General features: G+C 37.3%; 1 protein-coding gene across 1 annotated transcript in view; it reads left to right on the plus strand.

Moving 5' to 3' along the window:
- The first annotated feature begins 288 nt into the window (after positions 1-288).
- Positions 289-24,200, plus strand: part of Ythdc2 (YTH domain containing 2) — a 55,510-nt gene continuing 31,598 nt past the window's right edge. The window contains exons 1-12 of the mRNA XM_021150592.2: positions 289-724; positions 1,972-2,062; positions 4,817-5,013; positions 6,251-6,450; positions 9,126-9,292; positions 11,766-11,868; positions 12,835-12,991; positions 15,854-15,961; positions 17,248-17,396; positions 19,269-19,404; positions 21,847-21,973; positions 22,175-22,240. Of these exons, the coding sequence (XP_021006251.1) occupies positions 493-724; positions 1,972-2,062; positions 4,817-5,013; positions 6,251-6,450; positions 9,126-9,292; positions 11,766-11,868; positions 12,835-12,991; positions 15,854-15,961; positions 17,248-17,396; positions 19,269-19,404; positions 21,847-21,973; positions 22,175-22,240 (1,733 nt within the window). The 5' untranslated portion in view covers positions 289-492. The remainder of the gene's footprint in view (positions 725-1,971; positions 2,063-4,816; positions 5,014-6,250; positions 6,451-9,125; positions 9,293-11,765; positions 11,869-12,834; positions 12,992-15,853; positions 15,962-17,247; positions 17,397-19,268; positions 19,405-21,846; positions 21,974-22,174; positions 22,241-24,200) is intronic.

The raw sequence follows: 24,200 nt of genomic DNA on the forward strand, positions 1-24,200 counted from the left end.
TGCGGGGAAAACCCTTGTTTCCAGCGCGTTCGAGTTTGTGACTCTAGCGCTGGGCAGAAGAAGCCCGTTTTAAAGAAAGGAGCGAAGCATTAAATGATCGAGTGGGTAACCGAATAATATGTCCTCCAATTATATGACACTTTTGGAGAACCAAAGCCTCGTGGTCCTGAGGGCCACAGCACCCCTCCAAGGACCGCATTCCTCAGCGCAGCACCCGCACAGCCAGCGCTCCGGCGTTCGGGGGTCGCGCGCGGCGCGCCCTCGTGACGTCATTACGCGCGCGCCCGCCCGCCCGCAGCTTCTCTAGGTTAGAGTGGTGCCGGCGCTTTCGCTTCCACCACTGCCGTGAGTGGCGCTTTCCCGCCGGTCGCCCCCGGCGCTGTCTTCTGAGCGTTCGGTCCGCCGCGTCCTCACCGGCTCTCTTGTCTCTGTCACTGCTCGCTGGCAGCAGGCCTGGCCGCTCCCACGCGGAGCGAGCTTCTCCTCAGGGCCATGTCCAGGCCGAGCAGCGTCTCGCCGCGTCCGCCGGCTCCTAGCGGAGGCGGCACGGGCGGCGGTGGAGGTGGCAGTGGCGGCGGCGGCGGCGGTGGCGGCGGCGGCCCCGCTTCGTGTGGTCCTGGAGGCGGTGGCCGGGCCAAGGGCCTCAAAGACATTCGTATCGACGAGGAGGTGAAGATCGCCGTCAACATCGCTCTGGAGCGCTTCCGCTACGGTGACCAGAGAGGTGAGGCTTCTGACGCGGACCTTGCGGGCTGACACCCGCCCCCAGGCCCGCCCCTGATGGGCAGAGGAACCCGGGGCCGGGCCGCAGAGGTGAAACCAGCGCTGTCTAGTGACTGTTGGTCAGAGTGGGATGCCCTGGGGGTCGGTGGGGTTAGGGAGCAGTCGCTGGGCATCAGAAGATGGAAAGGCTAGGTTACGCCCGTGTGGGAAAATGTTCTCCCAGGTACTTTTCTGCAACCCGAGGCTGCCAAGTCAACATTATATTTTTAAGGAGTTGGTAAGCCCCTGCCATCCTCATTATTGAAAAGAATGTGTACTTTAAGCTGAGAAAGCTTCAGAGGAGGCTTTGACTTTATTGAAATTCTAGACGCATCAAATGAAACACAAACTTGTAAGTGTGCTTCGTACTTTATCAGGTTAGAGACCTATTTGGTATGAGCCTCCTAGTATACAACTGAGTTTACCCGTAGTGTCTGCATAGCGTTATTGAATGCTCATTTTGATTCGCCTGCTTAACTGATAATTTGCTGAGGCTTATTGTCCGAAAGGATTTTGAACATATATTTGATAGAAGCAAAATGTCGCAACAAATCCAGTCTGAAATATTGAGCAAGAGTCCTCTGCAGTTTTGAGAACAGAGACATGAGCGGTTCAGCTTGAGAATTCATCATGCTTTGAGCATACCTCATTATTGAAGGAAATACAGTTTTGTTAAGGAAGACAGGAATAAGTTAAATTGTAAAATATGTCCATAGTTGTACCAATTTAAGATTTCAGTAAAGGTAGTAATCTTTGATGGATTTTCAAGTCCTTTATCATATTTAGGCCTTATGTGTAGCGTAATAATTAATATCAGAATTCTGGGCTGAAGAGATTGCTCAGTAGTTCCTCTTGCAGACTGCTACTGGAGAAGACCCAGGTTTGATTCTCAGCACCCCATGATTGCTTGAAACCATCAAGTTAGCTTCAGAGGGTCTGATGCTTCTTCTGATCTGTGGACACATATGGTGCACACACACACACATACACACACACACATACACACACACACGGTGCACACACACGGTGCACACACACACACAAATAAATAAATATTAAAAGTTAATATCAGAATCCTATTAGATGTGAGTTACCAAATAAAAATACTTTTCATATAAAATATATAATTTGATTTATACTTACATCTATTTTTTCATGTTTTATACCTATAATTGTCTGTCTATAAGTGGAATCTTTTTTCCTACATAGAAATGGAATTCCCTTCTTCTTTGACCAGTACGGAAAGAGCCTTTATTCACCGACTAAGTCAATCTCTTGGTTTAGTTTCTAAAAGTAAAGGGTAAGTGTACAACTTTTCTAATTTTTACAAAAGTATTTACTACAAAAACATATACAGGTGTCTGACTACATTTAAGTCATTATTTCTGCTTTAACTTTACATTCTTAAGTATAGTATATGTAGATAAACTCATTTTAGGCCTCTACCAAGATCAGCTTTTCTTCCTGCAATGCACTTTGCCTCCAGGTGCAGAAAATAAGTTAGAGCCTGAGAGATGGCTCATCTTGTCAAAGCAGCTGGTGTCTAAGCCAAACAACCCGAATTCCATTCTCAGAGCCCGCCTTGAGCAAAGAGAGAAAAGTAAAGCTCACTGTGGCTAAAACTGACGAGCAGGAGACTGCAGAATGGGCCACAAGCTTGCACAGTGGTACAAATAGCAAGTGAGACCCAGCCTCAAGTAGGAGAGAATAGACTCCGAATAGTTGTCCAATGACCTCCACATGGACTCCTGAATTTACACATACTCATAAGTTTAAATATTTTTAAAAGGTGAATATAGTTCCATTATTCGTGTTAGGTTCTTTATTTTTGGACTGCTAAGGTGACAGGTACTTTTCAATGGAGATTTAAATTTGAACCTGCTTGATTTGAATTATTTATACACACAGATGGAGTCTGTTAGAGAAGTTTCAGTTTGATCCATCAGTTTGCTTGTGGGCTTCAGGAAAGAGTACTTTTGTAATCATAGCCTCTACCTTAGTGTCTGGTGTATATTCATGAATTATGAGTAATTTCAGAAAAAAAATTAGCTAAAGGTGAAATGTAACAAAGCTTCCCAAGATAATTTTTAGAGGAATTAAAGTGTCTTGGCGTCACAGACATGTTAGAGATATTCTTATTAACCAGGATACAGTGTTATAGAACTAAAATGATGTACTTTTGATCATATAGTCAATTAATTAAAAAATTATTACTGAAGAACTCCAGACTTCTGTCATGTTTATTTAATTCCAACATTATTTCTACCATATGTAGTTAAATTTTTATGAAATGAACAGCACAGGGGAACGAATAGCCCCTGTATGCACTGAAATTTCAGACAATGAGAAACAGCACAGGGGAAAAGAACCTGCTACAGAGAGTATGTTTAGAATCTAGAGATTCCAGTTTGCTCTGGAAATGACAGTTTTTAGATTAAGTTATTTTTTTTCCCTTTTGATTCAGAGTCTCAGGTAGCCCAGGCTGACCTTGAAGTCCATGATTGTCAGGCTTTCACTTCAGAAGTGCTGCAAATACAAGTAGCTGTCACTACAGCAGCTAATTTAGAGCATGCTTGATCTCCTTAGTCAGGGCAGATGACAGACAGCATTGAGAACAGAACAGTTCATCCTGGTATTCACCAGGCACATGCAGAAATGTAAATGTTAGCAAAGTAAGAGCTGCACTTAGAAGACCTACAACAAAAACTACAGTTTAGCCCTCAGTTTAATGTTCTTTTACATCTTTTTTATTTTACTCGAATGCATCTATGCGTGTAAGGACACATTCATGTGCACACATGCCATGGTACATGTGCGGTTGCAGGAGTTGGTTCTCTCCATCCATCATGTGGATTCCCAGGATTGACCTCAGGTTCTCAGGGTTGTCAGCAAGTCTGGTCCCAGTTTAATATTCTTACGGGGAAGATATTGTTGACAAAATTTAAATGTAATGAAAATTGGGAAAATTAGAAAATAATGTAATTTTCACCAATTTGTAGTTCCATTGCTCATTACAATATGATAGTTACATTATCAAATGAAAATGTTGTGAGAAATATTTTCATTAACTATTAAATGATTTTTTATTGTAATAGCTTTCATTTATTTAAAGCCTGCTCTATGACAGATGCTATAATTTACCTCTAATTTCTTAATCATATGAATACCTACTTCAAAGTAGGCATTATTAACTTGGGCTTAGAGCCATTCATAATTTGCTTATGTTCTCACCACTAACAAACGGTAAAGCTGGGATTCCCACCCAAGTCTGTGCTTTTTAGAGTCAAGTTTTTCATCAGTACAACTTGACTAAATTCAGGCATATATTATTAAACCTTTCAGAACACATTTGGGACTTCTTGTGTCTATAACATTTTACCCAAGACTGTTGGTTTTATGACTTGAAGAAGTCCTGAAAGATATGGTCAGTTCTGTATGAACTAAACAGACACCCAGCCAGGAACTTGAGCTATTACAGAATTGTATAGTCACAGGCTTTGGAGAAATTTTTTTTTTTTTCATTTACAGAGTATGTGCTTGAAGTAATTATTGGCAGCATTGTGTTACACAGTTGAGCGTCAGCTATTAAAAGTGGCTCTTCTAACAGGCTCCCCTGGGAATGTCATAAACACGTTCCCAAAGCATCCCATGGACATACTAACATGAACAGCCAGCCGTCACCGTTTCAGTGTGTTTAGGGACTTCTGTTCAGATTGTCTCACCTTTATATGCTTCTTGGTATGTGTTAACTGGTGAGGCTGTGCTTACCAAGAAGTCTGCTAAATTTAAATTTTAACATTTATGGATGAATTAAGCTGCTTTTCCCGGGTGTTACTGTTGATTTAAGAAATGGGTTTGTAGTATTTTGATATTTTAATTAAAGATACTCTTTGGACTGCTCTATTTTTCTTTATTTATTGTTTTTTTGGGGGGGGACTTTTAATATCAGAATATTTTTCCTTGTTTCACTTGAGATTATTTTCTAAGTAGACATACATCATATGTGAACAAGTTGACTATATATAGTAAATAAATTATTTCTATTAATATTCAGAAAGGGAGCAAATAGATACCTAACTGTGAAGAAGAAAGATGGATCAGAAACAGCTCATGCAATGATGACCTGTAATTTGACTCATAACACAAAACATGCTGTTAGGAGCCTAATTCAGAGATTTCCTGTCACCAATAAAGAACGTACTGAACTCCTACCTAAAACAGAAAGAGGAAATGTGTTTGCAGTTGAAGCTGGTATGTATTTTCCAGGGAGCTGCCTTACTTACCCTGTTATTTGGCGATTATTTTTTCCCACCTTAGATTTATTTTTGAGAGCTAATATGGTACACGTTTCTTTTCAGTTTTAATAGTGTATTAAGGTGATTAAGAATTATCAGAATTTTAGAATAAAGTATTAAGGCATATTGTGCAAGTGAAGCAAGTTTTTTGAAGGTTGTAATACTAACTACTGTTCATTGAATAGTTACCATGTGCTTTGCAGTATCCTCACTCCTAGCCTCACTGTAGCATCCTCTGGGTGGTAAAACGTGAGCGTTGAAGAAGCTGGAGCTCAGAGGAGTGACGCCATCCATTTAAGGTTACTCAGCCAGCTGCTGAACACTGCTGGGTGTGACTCCAGAGTCTGTGACTTTTTTGTGTCACACCTTGATGTGCTAATCCTCGATGTGGTACTTTAAACTGGGACTTTTGCCTCTGAGAAGGGGTGGGGAAGAATCTTCAGTATGCTAAACTACTCAGTCAGCTGATATATGAATTATAAAACGAAGTTCATAATTTTATTCAGAAAAATAGCTTTCAAGGTGAGAAAATGCTCTAAGTGCCCAGTGTAGACTGTGTGGTTATTGTTGTGTATGGGAGCAGGTCCACAGCTCATAGGGCATAGGTGATCCTACATAGCAAAGACCTTGGCTTACTTAGCTTCAAAAGGTTGGTTGTTTTGCTCTGCAGGGTTCATGGTATGCAGGCATTCTACCATTGCGCTATAACTGAACCCTAAAGAAAGCATCTTAAGTGCGAACACATAGAAATAGCTTGAGTGATTTGGATAACACTTTCTTTATTATACCTGCTTTGCCATACTTGGATTTTAGCTGAAATGCTCAGTTGGAAAATTCATTAGTCACTAGAACTTTGTATTTACAAATATTATTCTATTTTTGACATTACTGATAGAAGTTTTATAATAAACATGAAAATAATTTATGTTTTGTTTAGTGACCATGGAATAATTAATTTTTATTGGTTTTCATATGTTATATGTGCATCGGAAACACTTGAAAAGACCCACTGTATTTGCTGAAAGTGGTAGCCTGTAAACTCACACATGCAGGAGGGCAGTAGCTGAAGCTCTGGGTAGTGAAGACTGTAGAGAACAACGTTTAGAGGAGCACAGGAAATTATGTAGCTTCATTTTTAATATGTCATGTCAGTGTTGATCATAAACTTTCTGTCTGTTTATTCACTTTTGAAGAAAACCGAGAAATGAGCAAGACAAGCGGGCGACTCAACAATGGCATTCCTCAAGTTCCTGTGAAAAGGGGAGAGTCTGAATTTGACTCATTCAGGCAGTCTTTACCAGTTTTTGAGAAACAAGAAGAAATTGTTAAAATAATTAAGGAAAATAAAGTAGTTTTGATAGTAGGAGAAACTGGGTCTGGAAAGACCACACAGGTTTGTTTTTTCTTTGTTGTTTGTAGAAGGAAATCCATCTCATAGTTTTATGTCAAATTTATACTATGTATTTGAAAATAAACCTCAGGTTATTCTACTAATCGGTATTTCACAAATTGTTACTGAGTGCATATAAAGAATCTATAGGAAGGAAATCTTTCAAATTGCTACTTTTTTGTTTATTTATTTTTGAGACAGGGTCTCTGTGTAGTTCTGTCTGTCTGGCTCTGTTCTTACTATGTAGAGCAGGTGGGGTTGGAACTCACAGGGATCCTCAGTTGCTGCCTCTTGAGTACTGGGATTAAAGGCGTGTGCCTCTACACCGTGCCTTATTCTTTTTTTAAACTAATGCATTTGGTCTTTAAGAAACAGAATTATGTAAGTTGTTATTTTGGGAGACTGGGCATAGAGTTCAAATTCTTATTATTTTATCTATTAGGTGTGAAGTCTTCATCTAGCATTGTAACCCCATAACCATTATAACCCCGTTTTCATTTATAAAATGGAACTGATACTTAGTTCATTTTAGAGTGAGATTTAAAGGTAATCTCTACAGAATGCCTTATATAAAATACTAAGTAGCACCTACTAGTGGAATTTACTTTAATGCTAAGATGACATTAAATTTTTTCCTGATGTTTCTTTTCTGTTCTATGAACCACAAACCTAGACAGAATTTAAAGAAGACTTTAGCCAGTTTCAGGAAGTAAACTATTTTTCCAGTATTTCTCCATATTCATGTTCATAATGTAAGTGACATGGAGGCTATTATCTAGAAAACGAAAGAATTTATTCATTTTTGTTTGAGAATTTTGTACATGCATATAATGCATTTTAATCATATCTACCTTTTCTTCCCCTCCAATTTCTCTCCCATCCCTTGCCATGATTTCTTTCCAACTTGATGTACTTTAAAAAAACCCACTCAATTCACTCAGTATGCCACCCAAGGACTGAATCCCTGCAGAAAACTGACTTTCCCTTCACCCAGCCATCAGTACAGCTTAAGAGCCTTTCTCATATCCATGCTGAGATTTTGGCTGGCTTGATCTTGTGCAGATCTTATGCAAGCAGTTACAGCTACTGTGAGTTCATGGGTACAGTGGCACTGACATGCTTAGCAAATACTGTTTGGCTGCAGAAATCAACTGCCCGTGGCTCTTAGAGTCTTTCTCTTCTGGTTAAGTGATTCCTGAGCCTTGGGGTAGGGTGTGATACTGCTCTCCTATGTAGAGCTGAGCACTCCATACTCTTATTCTTTGTACATTGGCCAGTCGTAGGTCTCTCTTAACCACTCTCTACTGTGTAAAGAGGCTTCACTGTCAGGGCTTAGATGCACTAATCTACAGGTATAAAATAAGAGCAGGGGGACCTATTACTATATTCATTTAACAGAACAGTACTTTTTGAAATCATCCCCCAGGGCCTATGACCTAGCCAGTTTCAGGATTTTGGCCCAGTTAGCAGTATCAGGTATGAGTTCTGTCTTATGTGGCAGACTTTGAATCCAGTCAGTATTGGTGGTTTACTGCCATGAAATTTGCACTACTGTTGTTCCAGTGGGCACATCTTGCTAGGCCATTAGCTATTATAGCATGTAGGGCTCACATCTGGGTAAGACTGCTGATCATTTTTCTCCCCTATTAACATACTTAGCATCTTTAGCACTTTGTAAACTAGTCAGTAGGGAGAATGCTTCCAGGTCATCAGCTTGATTTTTTCTCCATGTCCTGTACCTTAAGTATGTGGTGTCTTCAGGAATAGGGTCTTACCAAATTCTGGAGGGCAGTAGTCTGTAATGTATGGGACCCTACTGACCAATGACTCAAAAAGATGTAACCCTACTGTTCTTTTTGAGAGTGTATTGTGTTTGGGAGAAGCATTGTCCCTCATTATAGGGCAGCTCCATTTAAACTCCTTTTATATAATGTGCATGTATTTTAGGAAGCCTGTACACTAATAGGTTTGCAGCATTTGTCAGCATGGGTCTGAGTTATCTTCGTGTGATTTTGTACCACATGCATGCAGCGCCCACAGGGACCAGAAGAAGGTCTCCGATCATCAGGGTCTGGAGTTACAGTTGTTTGTGGGCTTCAGTGTGAGTGCAGGTAACAGAATGAACCCATGTTCTCAGGAAGGATAGTAAGTGCTCTTAACTACTGAGCCACCTTTCTAGTCCCAGTAGGACTTCTTACTTTAAATATTTATGACCCTCCTGAATTTTATTATAGAAAAGTATTTGTAATTCTAGGATTGTAGGGCATTTTTATTTTTGTGATAATTTTGACTATTCAAACATTCCAGTGGGACTTTGTCATTTTTAAGATAATTTAGGGGAAGTTAACCTACGATAATGATCATTAATATCCAGGATTACATACTCAACATACTCTGGTCATTTTTTGTTTTCAGTAATATTTGAAGATCTTCTTTACCTTGAATATTTCTTGTTGTATTTCATTTACAACATCTAGGTTTAGTTTTCATTGTGAACGAAAATCTCTTAAAACTATAGTTTCTCATTGATTATTAGCAGTTATATGTGACTTACTGATTTGAAGATTAATGTCTTGACATATTATGGAAATTTGAAATTTGATGTTTATTTGATTTGGTTTGATATTTCTGGGTTTGCAAAATGAATACCTTATGGTGTTTTAAAATTTTTGGTTTAGATTCCTCAGTTCCTGTTAGATGATTGCTTTAAAAATGGCATCCCCTGCCGAATATTTTGTACTCAACCAAGACGACTAGCAGCGATTGCTGTGGCTGAAAGAGTTGCTGCAGAGAGAAGGGAAAGAATTGGTCAAACAATTGGTTATCAGATCCGATTAGAAAGCAGGTAAAGACAGTCTTCTTACCTTTTACCATACTTAGAGCTAGCTAAGTGTGTATATTTACCTAAAAAGAAAGGATTAAATGATCATGTGACATGGAAGAAGAAAGTTCCACCCCTAGACAGAGAACACAGGCAGTGAATGACAGTGGAGAGAGGGCGAATCAAGTGGTCAGCTCTGAAACCATGAAGCCATGGACCACAAAACTGAACTGAGCAGGTCATCTTGAGCTACTTGTGCACATATATGTAACAATAATAAAAAAAGGTATCATTTGATAATGTGTGGAACATGAGAGGGGCTGGGTGAGGGAGGAAAGGGAAGGGGAAATGACTTATGCCGGGAGCCATCCTCAGCAATGGCTGGGTATGCAGAGGAGATAAGGAGTCTGAGAAGGAGGAGTAAGTCAAGCATGGGGGTCAGGGGAACTTTGCAGCCTGACTGGTCAGAATGCTTCTTTATTTATCAGAACTAAGTAGGCAAGGGTAGATTCATGTTATTCCAAACATAGATCATACCATTTTGTCTTTTATGTGTTTTAACTTACTCTTGGTCTTAAGTTTAGTTATTAATAAACAGTGACAGAACAGAGTTTTATAATCATTTTCCACATCAACCCCATAGCCCAGCTTTTAAGAATCTAGAGGCATATTTTGCCAAAGTATAGCAGCTCATTCTCATGTTAGTAGCTCTTGAGTTTCAAGGGTACCAGACAGAAAGAGATCTCCAAGCCAGCCTAGGCAGGTTGCCATGTCCCAAGCACTATATTATCAATCTTTAATGGTCAGAGTATTAATTGTCATTAGGTCCGAGAGAATTCTTCAGGCTAAAGCTGCTGCAGTTATTCACTTTCTGCTATAATAAAAGGTTTATATCTTTGTAGAATTTATATGTCTAATCTTGGTATTCTTTTGTTCCTTGGTCATATGACACCTCAGTGGCCCTGTACAAGCTAAGTTTTCTAAGAAGGGGGGGGGGGGGTCTTAATACTTCTCTTCTATCATTTATCCTTACTAACCATTCTTTGTCTATCAGTATAAGCCCATGTGTAGGGCAGAGATGACTCCAGTCAATCTAACTTTGTTGCTGTTTCCTTTCCTCAAGGGGCATACTATATGTGGTCCCCAATCTTATATTCCACATAATCTCCTGAGTGTATATTAAGAAGTGTCTTTTAACTGGATCTGCTACCAACTTCTCTAGCCCACTGAATCTTGTTTACCTTTTTAAGCTTTCTTTGTTCTGACTGTCTTGTTCCTGAGTTCTAAGAGTATCTTGGAACCAGATCCTCATAAAGGAGATCTCTGGATGTCTTTATTTGAGTCACAACCTCTAGGACATAAGGAAGACCTTTCTAGTAGCATCAGATAAGGATATCTCCCTAAAAGCAGGATGGGTAGTATGCTCAGGACTTTCCTGGGGAAGCTTAGAAGCAATACTCCTAGGAGAAGGGATAAATGAATCATAAGGAATTTCCCATCAACCCAGTTTCCCCAAGTTGTTCAAATACTCAAAGCTCTGTAAGCATGCAACATGTGGAGATCAAGACCAGAAGTGGTATGATAGTGACTGTAGCGTGTGGCTCAGCCTTGCTTTGTCAAATGGCTGTGCTGGCTTTATGGCTTTCACTGTTCCCAGTAGATATGGCTGTGCCAGATTTAATTATGCTTTATTTAATATATAAAAGAAGTCATAGAAGACAAAAAGTTAACTGATAGTTTTGCTGCTGTATTCAGATATTGATACCATATCTAAAATTAGGTTTTGAACAGCTGAGCCATAGGTATAAATCCTGTTTCAGTGTCATGATCCAATAGAAGCTGTTTCACCTTGCTGAGACCTTGTTTTATATATGAGGGTACTATACCACCTAAAGTCTAGAACATTGATCTACTGAGTTGAGATAGGAACTCAGTGAATGATAGTGATTCAACTTTAGTGATAGTGTGCAACTGAGCATGCCTTCTCCACAGTGCTTGGAAAGTGTGTCAGATTTTATAATATTTTAGATTTGGATGTTACTATAAAGTAAACTTTACTGCGTGAGCTTGTGGAGTGCCGGAAATCGGAAGCGAGACATTTGGGAGTCTGGGTTTCTAGACTGAGGATGTTTAGCCTGTTGTAGTCTTCTTGATGATTTAGCATTTCTTGGTTTGTAGCAATAAAGTTTTTTTCATGTGTACTGTAATTTTTTTAACCAAACTAAAAATTTTAAAGTTTTTTAAACCTACTTAAGTTCTATAACAGCATATATAACTTAATTAAAAGCTGTTACTGATGAAATTTATGATTGTCAGACATTTTATATGTTAACTTTTCTAACAAGTCATATATACCAGTACATTAATATTCAAAATAGTAGTATGCATATTATATCCATAATATTTCTTAAATTATATATACAGTAAACATTTAAAGTAGTTGTATTTAATGATGTAAAAGATTTGTAATTGTGCACTTCATTTTGATTTTTAAAAGGGTTTCGCCAAAGACACTTCTGACATTTTGCACTAATGGGGTATTGCTTCGTACATTGATGGCAGGTGATAGCACATTGTCAACTGTGACCCATGTTATTGTGGTAAGACTATTGCTGAATTTGCCATGTGATACTGAGACAGCTTAATATTTAATTACATAATGATACTTTTAGAATAGGGTAAAAGGAAAATGAATTATTGTTTTTAGTAGATTGTGTTCAAGGTAACTTGGTATAGTTATTAGAAATATATCTTATATAAAGGTGCCATTACCTTTGGGTTTTATGGGAGAAATAACCAACTAGGACGATTTTTGAAAATATAATGTTCATCTATGAAAATGATGTATATAATTAGAATTTTCTAGAAAGTTTTAGTCTCTGTACTTCTTAATTAATCTTTTATTGCCATAGATTTCCTAATTGCAGCTATATACTTTATAGTCATTCAATTTTGTGGTTAAGTTGAAAAATTAATTAGCTACTTGTTAAGTAAAAACTACTCTCTTACTAAAGTATTCTAAGCTTTTTTTCCTAGTTTGTATCAGGTAAAAATAGATTAAGTTGTAGTCCTTAATAAGCAGGTTTTATAACCCTTGCCTAACCAAACACCTCCCTAGTAGTAAAAGTTACCTGAACACAGGGGTTTTTCTTTATTTGAGACAGGGTCTTGCTATATCGTTTAGGCTTCTACCTTGCAATCTTCTAGCTTCAGCCTCCTCAGTAACTGAGATTACAAGGATGTGCTACCATGCCTAGCTAGATGTATATTCAAATTGATTTTGTTTATATTATGACTGCATTTAATAGACTGAGATAATTTAGAGTTTTTAATAGTTTTTGTAGTTTTAAAGTCTATGAAAAAGAATAGTACTTTGTCATTTACAGTAAGTTGTTAATGTACAATGATTTCTGTATTGTACATACTGCAAACTGGTCTGTGGTATTGATTGACCCTTCCTTATTTAATTTGAACAATATAAATCCAGCAGTGTTTCCTGTTAAAGGTGAACCATTCACAGTATTTTACCTGATCCATGGTTTTGTTTCTGTTTCTCTTCCTTGCAGGATGAAGTGCATGAAAGGGATCGATTCAGTGATTTTTTGCTTACTAAGTTAAGAGATTTGTTGCAAAAGCACCCAACTTTGAAACTAATTCTTTCAAGTGCTGCCTTGGATGTGAATCTCTTCATAAGATATTTTGGAAGTTGTCCAGTGATATATAGTACGACTATCCATTATCCTCTTTAGTTTCTTTGAAGTAAAGCTTTGCAGTGTGATTATGTTTTATTTTTATTTTTTTATTTTTTTAACAGAAATTCATAAATATTCTGAAGTAGAGGATATTCATTTATGCTTCCCATGAGACAGGCTTCATAGTGGTCTGTCTCTACTTTGGCCTCTTTTTTGCATCTGTTATCTGATGCTGTGTAGCAAATCCAATGATCTAATCTTGAAAAAAAATGAGTGTCTTTTTGTCCTGTGTTTCTCTTTAACACAGCTCTGCACTTTATTACCTGCTCTCTTGGAGTAGTCTTTTGTACTGTTGTATTCATCCGCTTGCAAACCCCAGGCTGAAGGCTGTCAAAATCCACACTTATTCTTGGTTGGTGAGGTCTATTCTTACGCACCAACATTAGGCTTCCTCTCCCCGTATATTTCACTGCTGGAGCTGTACCTCTTATTCCTTCACATTTTATCTTGTCAACATCTGGCCCAGCTACCTCTTTATGTTGCCTCTCATCCTGAGACAGGATGTTTGAATTTAGGCTCCCTGACTTGTTGAATCTTCATTTGAATAATTTTGGTTTCAGGCCCCCTAAATTTTGTCATTTTTAAATGATAGATTTTCTATTAGTATTACTCACCACCTCTAAGTGGGGTGTGAGGGGCCCTTTCCACTCCTGACCTGTGCTGTGAGAGAAGTCATTTATCCCAGTAATGTCCACCACTGGAATTGAGTTCTTGTTGGTTAGAAACTGTAGCCCCCTCTCCCTGGGCTGCCTCGTTTACCTTCTGGTGTGGCTCTGCTTCCCTTCCACCTGCTAGAGAGCTGTGCATCCTTTTTCCTTGCTTTCAGTTTTGTTTCCCTGCATTCCAACCATACTAGGGCTTCCTTTGTATGTTTTCAAAGCTCTTACTTAGTTTCTTCTCTTGGTGCTTTTCTTCCACTGGGTCACAGGAAGGCATCTTTTAGGCTACCATTGTATTCGGGGTCTCTTCATCATTGTTTTATAAATAGATTACTGTACAAGTTTCCTAAAGGATGATTGATTTACATTTTTTAATTGTTAGGAGCTGTTCACTTAGCATTTTTATTGAAAATTACATTTTATTCAGTTTGTATGACTCTGTGTGTGTGTGTGTGTGTGTGTGAGAGAGAGAGAGAGAGAGAGAGAGCATAAATGCCATAGTACTTGAGTGCAGGTCATAGGACAGCTTGTGGGAATTGGTTCTATCCTATCTAATGTGGACCTCCATTTAGGAATTCTTAACAATATTATTTTGATGCTGATTTAATTACTAAGCCCAATATTTAGATTTTAGGCAAAAGTTATATATAATCTATGACAACTCATGGTTTTGTGTGTGTGAATTCTCAGATCTCTGTTTGTTTGGGATCATTGCTTCTTGCCTCTTGTTCCTCATTATTGTGCTTTCTCTCTGGGCTGATATATTGGTATTTTTTAGCCTTTATTCCCTTAATCTTTTCCTTTCGGTTTCTATTCATTCTTATTTCCTTCTCTCTTCCTGCTTTTATTTTACAGCTTGGCTAGCTATCACAGATGTACATTTAATTGTCATCCCCCCCCCCCTTTAATGCTCATGGCTTCTATTTTCTGTTGTATACTGATGATTGTCCTCTAGAGTTTTGGATATAGAATTTATAAACATCACTTCTAATATGTCCAAAGCTGACTATTTAATATATCAGTTATGGTTTTATTTTTGTCTTGCATATTTTGGATGATACCTAAAGACACTGTCCTAAGTCTCAAAGTTGTACATTTGTCTGATAAAATTAATAACATTTGCTTGGATGATTAAGCACCTAAAATTGATAGCTGTGCTAATTGAAAGTTTGATTTGAGTTCTCATGTTTGCTAAGTGTGAAGGGAAATGTCAGTCTTCACGGCCAGCTTAGTTCTCTTTAGCTTTCCTTGTTTGTCAGAGGAACGTTCTTTTTGGGCAAGATGACTTAAATGGAAATTATTTTCATAACAAATGTAATTATGATTTCTCTTCATTTTATTTTCTGTTTCAATAATCTATCTGGATTTTTACATTTCTTTAAATCTTCATTATCACTATTGTTTATCCCGAATTCATTTATTGCCTGACGTACTATACATGTTGCTACCTGGTATGGTTTTATTCTGTTTTTTAAGTTTTTATTTTCCAAATTATTATCCTTATGTTCCTTTCTGAAGTGAGATTTTGTTGACATTGAGCGCTCTCTAAGCCTTGAATGACCTTTATTTCAGGACAGGGACCCTTACTGTGACTTCATTCATTGCTCTCTGATTCTTCACATGCCTTTTAGTTTCTTGAAAACAGCCTCATTTGGTTCCACTCTAGTGACTTTGTATTTTCTTCATATGCTATTTACTTTCTTTTGTTTTGCCTCCTTCTCTCTCATGAATCAATAAAAATATTTTCTTGGTGTGGTTCCTTCCCTCTATGGTATGCTGTCATAACATCCTGTACTTCTTTCTCTAGGACTTTCTCATTAGACCTTGCACAGCATTCTGTTTCATGTTGCTGGTGTTCTCTGCTTCATGAAAGTAGGAAGTACTGCAGTTTGAACTTAGCATAGTCTTCTCAGTTGCTAATGTGATGCCAGGCTCATGGCACGTGGGTAGTAAACAGTAGGGGAAACTAGTTGAGCACTTGTCTAGAATATGAAGCCAGCTGTTCATTCTCGACAGCTGTCTACAGAGAAAAGTTACAGTTAACAGGAAGTATTACGAGAGTCACTGGAGCTTTAGACAGCTTTTGCATAGCACAAGATACTTCATTGAATGTGGGAATTCTATTTTGTGAATTATCTATGCAAATTGGATATTTAAAAATTTTTATTCTTTAGTACAGGGAAGACCATTTGAAGTAAAAGAAATGTTTCTGGAAGATATTTTAAGAACTACTGGATATACCAACAAAGAAATGTTAAAGTACAAAAAGGAAAAGCAACGAGGTAGGATTTTTGTTTTTGTTTTTTTAAAGAATTTACTACTGAAAATTATTTCTATAATTTTTTACATTATAAGTTTACCGTATACATCTTAAGCTTACAGAAGAACTAGTACACTTGAACATATTTTTCTCTTGTATATAATTAAATAAAAATATGTGATAATTATTGTCCCAAATATACTTTTTAAAGAAAGCTTTGTTTATTGCCATTACATGTGTGAGTGTTTTGTCCACATGTATGTCTGTGCACCATAAGCATGTTGTGCCAGGAGAAGTTACAGAATTGGGATGCTGGGATGCATGCTGGGACTGAGGAGGTTTCAGGCATCTGAATCCCGACTCTTAGTCAGTGTTCTGAGAAAGCAGGGAGATGTATGCTGCTCCCTACGCACGGCTGACCTTAGTGCGTGCAATTAGGAAGTAGATGGGAGGGAGCCGATTGTCTGATTGATGGCAGCAGGTTTATTTTTCTTGAAAATATCAAGCTTTCCAATTTTTAGAACTTATTTTTTAAGACGTAGTCTCATTTTATAGATCACATAGACCTGGAACTTGGTTAATCTTTTCCCTTTGCCTATGAAATGCTGGAATTGCAGCATGTTCTCTATTCCCAGAAAGATTTCCAAATCGGTATTATTATAGGGTTGGCCTTTATTTCCATTTTATCAATTTTGCCTTAAAAAAAACTTACAGTGGCATTCTGTGTTTCAGTGTATGAATTATTTGGAGTTTATATTCCTTTTTATAGTATACTTGGCTGTACTCTTACTTCCTTGTTTACTGTGTATGACTATGGGCACATAACTCTGATTCTCTACTTGAGTATGTATTTAACAATGCCCTCTATCAGCACAAAAGTACATCATGTCTTACATGTAAATTGTGAAGCTTGTAGATGTTAAAATGTTTGCAACTTCTTATTTTTTTGTATGTTAAACAATTGACATGATGATATAAGTTTAATAAACAATTTAATAGAAACTACTATATGAGTATTAGTCATTAATTTATATAGTAGATACATTATGGGTAAAGATGCTGTTTCTGAAATTCTGGGTTAGAAGCTAACTTCTTACTGATAGACAATGAATGTTTTTATGTAGCTTCATATGTCCTTGTGTTACAACATAACTTTATGAAAGACTCACTGTGAGTTTTAAACGTGACTCCAAAGTAAAGCCGACTTTTAAGTGATACACTACTCACTTAGGCTTACTGGTTTAAGCAAAGGAACAGGTTATCAGAAGGAAAGGACCAAGTACTTATTTTTTTTCCTTTCTAATTTAGAGGAGAAACAGCAGACCACCCTCACAGAGTGGTACTCAGCTCAAGAGAACACCTTCAAGCCTGAGTCTCAGAGGCAGAGAGCTGTTGCTAGTGTGTCTGAAGAGTATGACTTATTGGACGATGGAGGAGATGCTGTCTTCAGTCAATTGGTAAGATATTACTGCTTCATAATGATATTTTGAGTAAAAATTTTGTAGGCTAAACAACTTTTATGATGTAATAGCACTTTTTTATTTTGTTATTGGAGGGTAATTTTCTTTGTTTTAGACTATAACATATTTTCAGAATAATCTTAATTCAGTTTTTAATAGGATTGGAGATGAAATCTAGGGCCTTTTAATTAAGCACTTTATCCCTGAGCTGTACTTATGATCCCAAACTGTCTTTAGAAGAATAATTTAGCTACTTTTAAAAAAGATTAATTTATTTTTATTTTATGTGTAAGAATGTTTTGCATGCATGTATTTGTGTGCACATCAGTACAGGTTCCCTCAGAGGCTGAGAAATGGGATCCTCTGGAACTGGAGTTACAGGTGATTCTGAACCACCATGTAAGTGCTGCTGGAACCGGAACTTGGGTCCTCTGTAAAAGCTGCAAGTGCTTTTAACTGCAGAACCATCTCTCCAGCCCCAAATTTAGCACTTTTTTTAAAAATGAGAAGATAGATAATGCTTAACATTGTATCCTAGTATTTTAATTCTATATATCCAGAAGAATTATACTTGAATTTTAAAAGAGGCATCTGGGGGATGCTTTAACATTGTTCAGTGAAAGGAAGATCCCTTTGAGTTAGCAATCAACATTTTGACATTTTGGCTATGAGCCTAGTCTCTCTAGTCTGCGAATTTGACTGTGTAAACTAGTGGTTTTAAGAACCAGGTTGGACATTAAACATAGGAGAAGCTTCTAAAGCTTTGTGGAATCTATTTCCCTGCCAGCAGTGCTTCTTTGAGTTGGAGATTGGGGTAGGGAGAGGACTTCTTTTGGGCTTTTGAGACAGCCCAAGTTGTCTGGAACTTGCTGTGTAGCATGGGGTAGCCAATACAAGGAAACTTGTATTCTTCTGCCTCAACTGCTTGAGTTGCTGAGATTATAAATGGAGCTTCTCATGTGCTTGATACAGATAAGAAACTGGTTTTAGTATTAAGAAGTTCTAGGGTAATGTTTTCTTTGATGTAGCTGGAAAAGAAAGATGTATTATTTACCAGTATATTACCAAACACCCTTAGTTCATGTGGCTAGATCATAGTACTTTGCCAATAAGCTCACTTTCAGATAAAAGATAATAATACAGTATTATGAAAGACAATGTTTGAAAGATAAAATTAGTGACTTTTTGTATAACAGCATATGCATGTTATATGTTTTTCAGTTCTTCTGATGATTGTAGCCATTTTATTTTCCTTGCAGCAGATACATTTTTTCTTTAACTTTTTATTGATTCTTTGTGAATTTCACATCATGCTGAACCCCAGTCCCAGGGGTTCCCTCATACTGGCCCTTCACCCTTGCAACCTCTCCTGCAAAGAAACCCAGAAAACAACAACAACAAAAAACCAACAAAAAACAAAACAAAAAACAAAACACACACAAACACGCAAACCAGCAACAAGAAGAAAAAACAAAGCATAGGAAAAAAAAGCATCTCATCATGGAGCTGTCACACAGTGTCTCACAGCATGTCCCTTTGTCCACATATCTTCATTGGTCTGGTTTGAGATCTCTAGATTCTGTGACACTATCAATAGTGGATCCTCATCGAGACTCTTCACAGTTATTTTGTTGTTTTCCTGTGTCATGGAGATCCTGCAGTTTTGGATCACCATGTCCCAACTGTTCTTAGATGATACAGATTTTGGTTCTGGCATGGGTGGTAGCTGAGCCTGGCAGCAGTTGGCTCTCCCTTATCCACATCACCAGGGCAAGCTCTCCAGCACTGTTATGGTAAGGCCACCTACGAGGCAAACAAATACCAAGCAATTAAATAATTTATAATCTTTGCTTTTTTTGTTTCTAAAAGACAGAAAAGGATGTGAATTGCCTTGAACCATGGTTAATCAAGGAGATGGATGCCTGCCTTTCTGACATATGGCTGCATAAAGATGTTGATGCTTTTGCTCAGGTCTTTCATCTTATTTTAACTGAAAATGTTAGTGGTAAGTTTATTTAAATTCAGAATTTCTCTTGCCATTATTTGTGGTACAAATACAGTCTAATTTAAAAAGTATACATGGCACATTTTGTTTACTATCATTAATTTTATTTTGGAGGGCTTTATATTGTTTCAAATTTTGTTAGTATCTCCACAGAGATTTCCTAAACTCTTCACAGATATGATAGTTATTTACCAAAATGTTTTTATAAATTTGTGTTGTATGTATCCATGTAATCTGGTCCTTGACTCTGTGCTGCAGAAACAAAAGTATCTCAAAAAGGTTTGTGATTGAAAAAGAAATGGACAAAAAAATGCGTAATAACTTTGGGATTCCTGAGTCATTTAGTAAATGATGAATTTTTCATGTTGACATGTATGGGCTCAGGTTCTGATCTGCATACACTCATGAACTTTATGTTATGTGATGTGTCTTCATTAATGAGTTATCCTTGTTTGACTAGTTGGCATTCATGGATATTGGCAACCAGATATAAGCAGATATAGTTCTGTAGACTTCTAGGCACTGTTATAATTATTAGCCTTTCTGGTTTTTTTTTTTTTTTTAAACACTAGTGATTTATACTGAATGCAAACTTTGTGAAGGCAGAATCCTGTCTGCTTTACTCACCTCTGTTTCCCAGGGATCGTAGTAAGTGTGCTAATACTTGCTCAATAATGCTACCTTTAAGCATTTTTATCAGATGGTAGTGTCTAATATGGAAAGATACAGGAAGCTCCTTGCCTCTCTCCTTTCCTTTCTTCTTTTTTCTTGTCTGTTTGCTTGGAGAGGATTTGGCTGTAAGCCAGCCCAACCTTACACCCAGGATCTTCCTGCCCCAGATGCCTAAGTTCTGGAATTAAATGTGGACACTACCACACCTTGTATCATTCTTACTTGAGAGTGATTTTCAACTTTGTATTGTCTTAATTGTCCATTAATTTGTTAATATGTACCATCTGTCTTTTTCTGCTTCTGGTGTGCCAAGAGATTTACTGTGTTCATGTCTGAAAGACTTTATATTTTTAAACTGTGAAATTAGTTTTTCCTTTTAAGGTTTTCTCAGCCAACCATACTTACTTTGTTTCGATACCTATCTAGTCCCTAAGTTCACTGGTTTGCACCACTTTTGAATATATATTAATTTCTAAACCCTCTCAAGAAGTATCGCTGGGACTGGGGAGATTGTACAGTGGGAATAGAGGCTGACTGTAAATCCTGAGGGTGTGATTCTTGATCCTCAGAGTCTATGTTGGGAAAAGAGAGAACAGACTCCTCTCAGGTTATTCTCTGACCTTCTCACAGATGCCATGCCATGTGGCCCTTAAATTAGTAAATAAATGTAAAAAAAATGAAATACGTGCTCTCTTGTTCCGATCTTAATTCCTTAGTGACCAACTTAGGATATACTAGGTCTGTTGACCTAAAAGTCTCTATTCTTTTTAAAATTACTATTTTTTAATTAATTAATTTTTTGAGATGGGTTTGCTGTATAGCTCTGGCTGCTCTAAAAGTCAGTCTGTAGACCAGACTGGCCTCTAACTCAGTGTTTGCCTGCCTCTGCCTCCTGAGGTATTAAAGGTGAGCAATACCACTGCTGGCTGTTGAAATTACTGTTATTTATATGTATATTAGTTTAGCCTATTGTTGGTTTATCACTTTGTCTACTACATTGCTTTAAAATATTGGTAAAGGAATTTAAATATGTAACTATGACTCTTTTGTTTGTTTGTTTGTTTTTTATTTTTATTTTTTATTTTTTCGAGACAGGATTTCTCTGTATAGCCATGGCTGTCCTGGAACTCACTCTGTAAACCAGGCTGGCCTCGAACTTAGAAATCCGCCTGCCTCTGCCTCCCAAGTGCTGGGATTAAAGGTGTGTGCCACCATGCCCGGCTTAACTATGACTCTTGACTGTCTTCCTTGGTTTCTCTGGTGATTACTAAATTACTTTGAATATGGTCATAAAAGTGTGTAGTGTTTATTTCTCTTCTTGGGTCATTTATTTCCTTGAGTTTAGTATTATAGTATCTTAAAATCCTTAAGAACTTTGCTTTAAAGCATTTATTACTAGTTATTGATGGAAATTAACTTTTAAATTCTTTAATTCTATATCTTGTTATTTAATAAACATGGCAATATGTAGATAAAAAATTACAATTGAAGGGTTCTGCAGCCAATAGCTTTCCTTTTTTTCTTAATTATATAAATAAACCTTAAATAATTTCTTCTTATACCTCCAAAGATAGACTTTATTCTACCATGTTTATGCAAGAACAGCTTGGATTTCTTTGTGAATGGGAGAGTTGAAGGTTATATAATGTTGCTATCATTTAAAATGAAGGAACCAGTCACAGTTAAATTGTGTAGTCAGTTCTACTACTTGACTAAAACAATGGAAGACTTTAATATTTGGACATTTAACATACCCTTTTCTTCTTTTAGTTGATTATAGGCATAGTGAGACCAGTGCAACAGCTCTGATGGTTGCTGCAGGACGGGGCTTTACGAGCCAAGTAGAGCAATTAATTAGTATGGGAGCCAATGTCCACAGTAAAGCATCAAATGGCTGGTAATTTTAGATTGTATCCATTCTTTGTAGATCATGATATAGTTGCACATACCTTTGAAATTTTCTTATGATTGTCCTTATTTTAAAATCTGTTGTATAATAATTGATGTCACAGCTGTAATGAGTAAATGATTTTGGGTGACTAGTTAAGTAATTTTGAAAACAAATTATTTCTCAGTCTGATATCTTTGAAATTTGCAGGATGGCTTTAGATTGGGCTAAGCACTTTGGACAGACTGAAATTGTGGATCTTCTAGAATCTTACAGGTAAGACTTTAACATTATTTAAAATTAATCCTACCTTAAAAAAAATCCTAACCATGTAAATCAGAGTCTGAAAAGGGTAAGGCACTTACTCTCTTTTACCTGGAGATTTACTTTTGTAGTTGTAAAAGAATCTTCTTCAGGTTGTTAATAAGACATATTGTATTATATTTACCTTATTTAAAAACTTTTTTGAAACTTTGAGAGATTTCCACTTAAACCTGGCATATGGAGAATGAAGAGGTAGCTCAGTCAGTAATGTGCTTACTGAATAAGCGTCAGGACCTAACTTTGATCTCCAGAACACACATAAAAGAGCCCCTGCGATGGTACAGTTTTGTAATCTCAGCACTGGAGAGATGGAGACAGGAAGATGAATGGGACTCCCTGACTACCCAAACTACCGTTTACTTGGCAAGGTCCAGGTCCCAGGAAGAGACCCTGACTCAAAAAGAAATGGGGGTGGTATCTAAAAAATGACAAATGAGGATGACCCCTGGCTTCTATACATAGGCTCACATGCATGTGAGCACCTATAAAAAGGTGCTAAATCCATAAGTATGTATATACACATATTCAAGACATGGTAAATTCAAATGTATATTTGTCTCTTCATTTCCCCTACCAGAATGGTGATTTTTGTTTTTTGAAGTGTGAACATTTAGGGGCCTATGTAGATAACTCAGTGGTTAAGAGCGCTTCCTGCAGATGTCAGCACTCATATAAGGGGGCTCAAGACTTCCTGTAATTTCAGCTCCAAGGTGTGTCTAATGCTCTCTTCTGGCCTCCATACATATAAATAAAAATAAATCTTGAAATAAATGAAAGTTTAAAACTGACACGCAGAGAGGACATAAAACAGATAGCTGATGGATATTCTTAATGAGTTTTGGCATGATAGGTATCATGCTGATTAGAAATAACTAACTTAGCAAAGCTAAGAAAACTCACAGTACCAGTGAGAAACAAACTTATTTTAGTGTCAGAACTCTGTATATACTTGTTCTGTGACCTTTTAATGACAAAGGGCTAAACAAAATTTGTAGATTTCTTTTAACTTCTCTTTGATAGGTTTGTAGCATGCCAGATCATCTCCTGTACCCACATGATGTTCCTTCCTCTCTGGCAGGAGTGGGAGGTTCATTAGGGATCAAGCTGCACAGGCTTTAGGCTTAGACTTTGACCATCAGGTTCCTGGGTACACTGAGAAGTGGAGATAAGTTATCACACAACAAAAGGGTTTAAATAAAAGGTACAGACCACACATTGAAATATGGTAGCAGATATATGGCAGTAAATAAAAAGAAATGGCTAAAAAGTATTGAAAAGAGCCCTGAATCCTGGGACTAGATTTTCATTAAACGTCCATAAACTTGTTTTCTTATTAATACTGCATACATTATTTTAACTAACAAACAAAATGAGAAAAACCACCAATGTGATATGGGTATTCCCACCCCACCCCACCCGCCATGTGTGTGTGTGTGTGTTTGTGTTTCTATGTGTGTGTGTGTGTGTGTGTGTGTGTGTGTGTGTGTTTGTGTTTCTGAAGATTGAACCCAGGGCTTGAGCATGCTATGTCAGCATTCTTCCATAGATCTAGGTCTCTGGTTCCTAATTATCTTTCATTAGACATTTTAGATAATTTTAGTCAGATATTTAGATAAATTACATAGATTTTTAGATACTAAAGCAGATTTTAATGTATTTTAGAATACATTGACTTCTATTTGATTTTATCCTATATAAAAACTCTCACATAGCTATATCTCTTTTACTAAAGAATCTCAAAGGAACCTAAAATATGGAGTTTGAGAGTAAAATGTAGCAAAGGTACTTTATTCAAGACCATAATAAGATATTTCATTTTAATAGCTGAGTAGTACTCCATTGTGTAAATGTACCACATTTTCTGTATCCATTCCTCTGTTGAGGGACATCTGGGTTCTTTCCAGCTTCTGGC

This window comes from Mus caroli, chromosome 18, assembly GCF_900094665.2.
Source record: "Mus caroli chromosome 18, CAROLI_EIJ_v1.1, whole genome shotgun sequence".
In the NCBI taxonomy this organism is placed as follows: domain Eukaryota; kingdom Metazoa; phylum Chordata; class Mammalia; order Rodentia; family Muridae; genus Mus; species Mus caroli.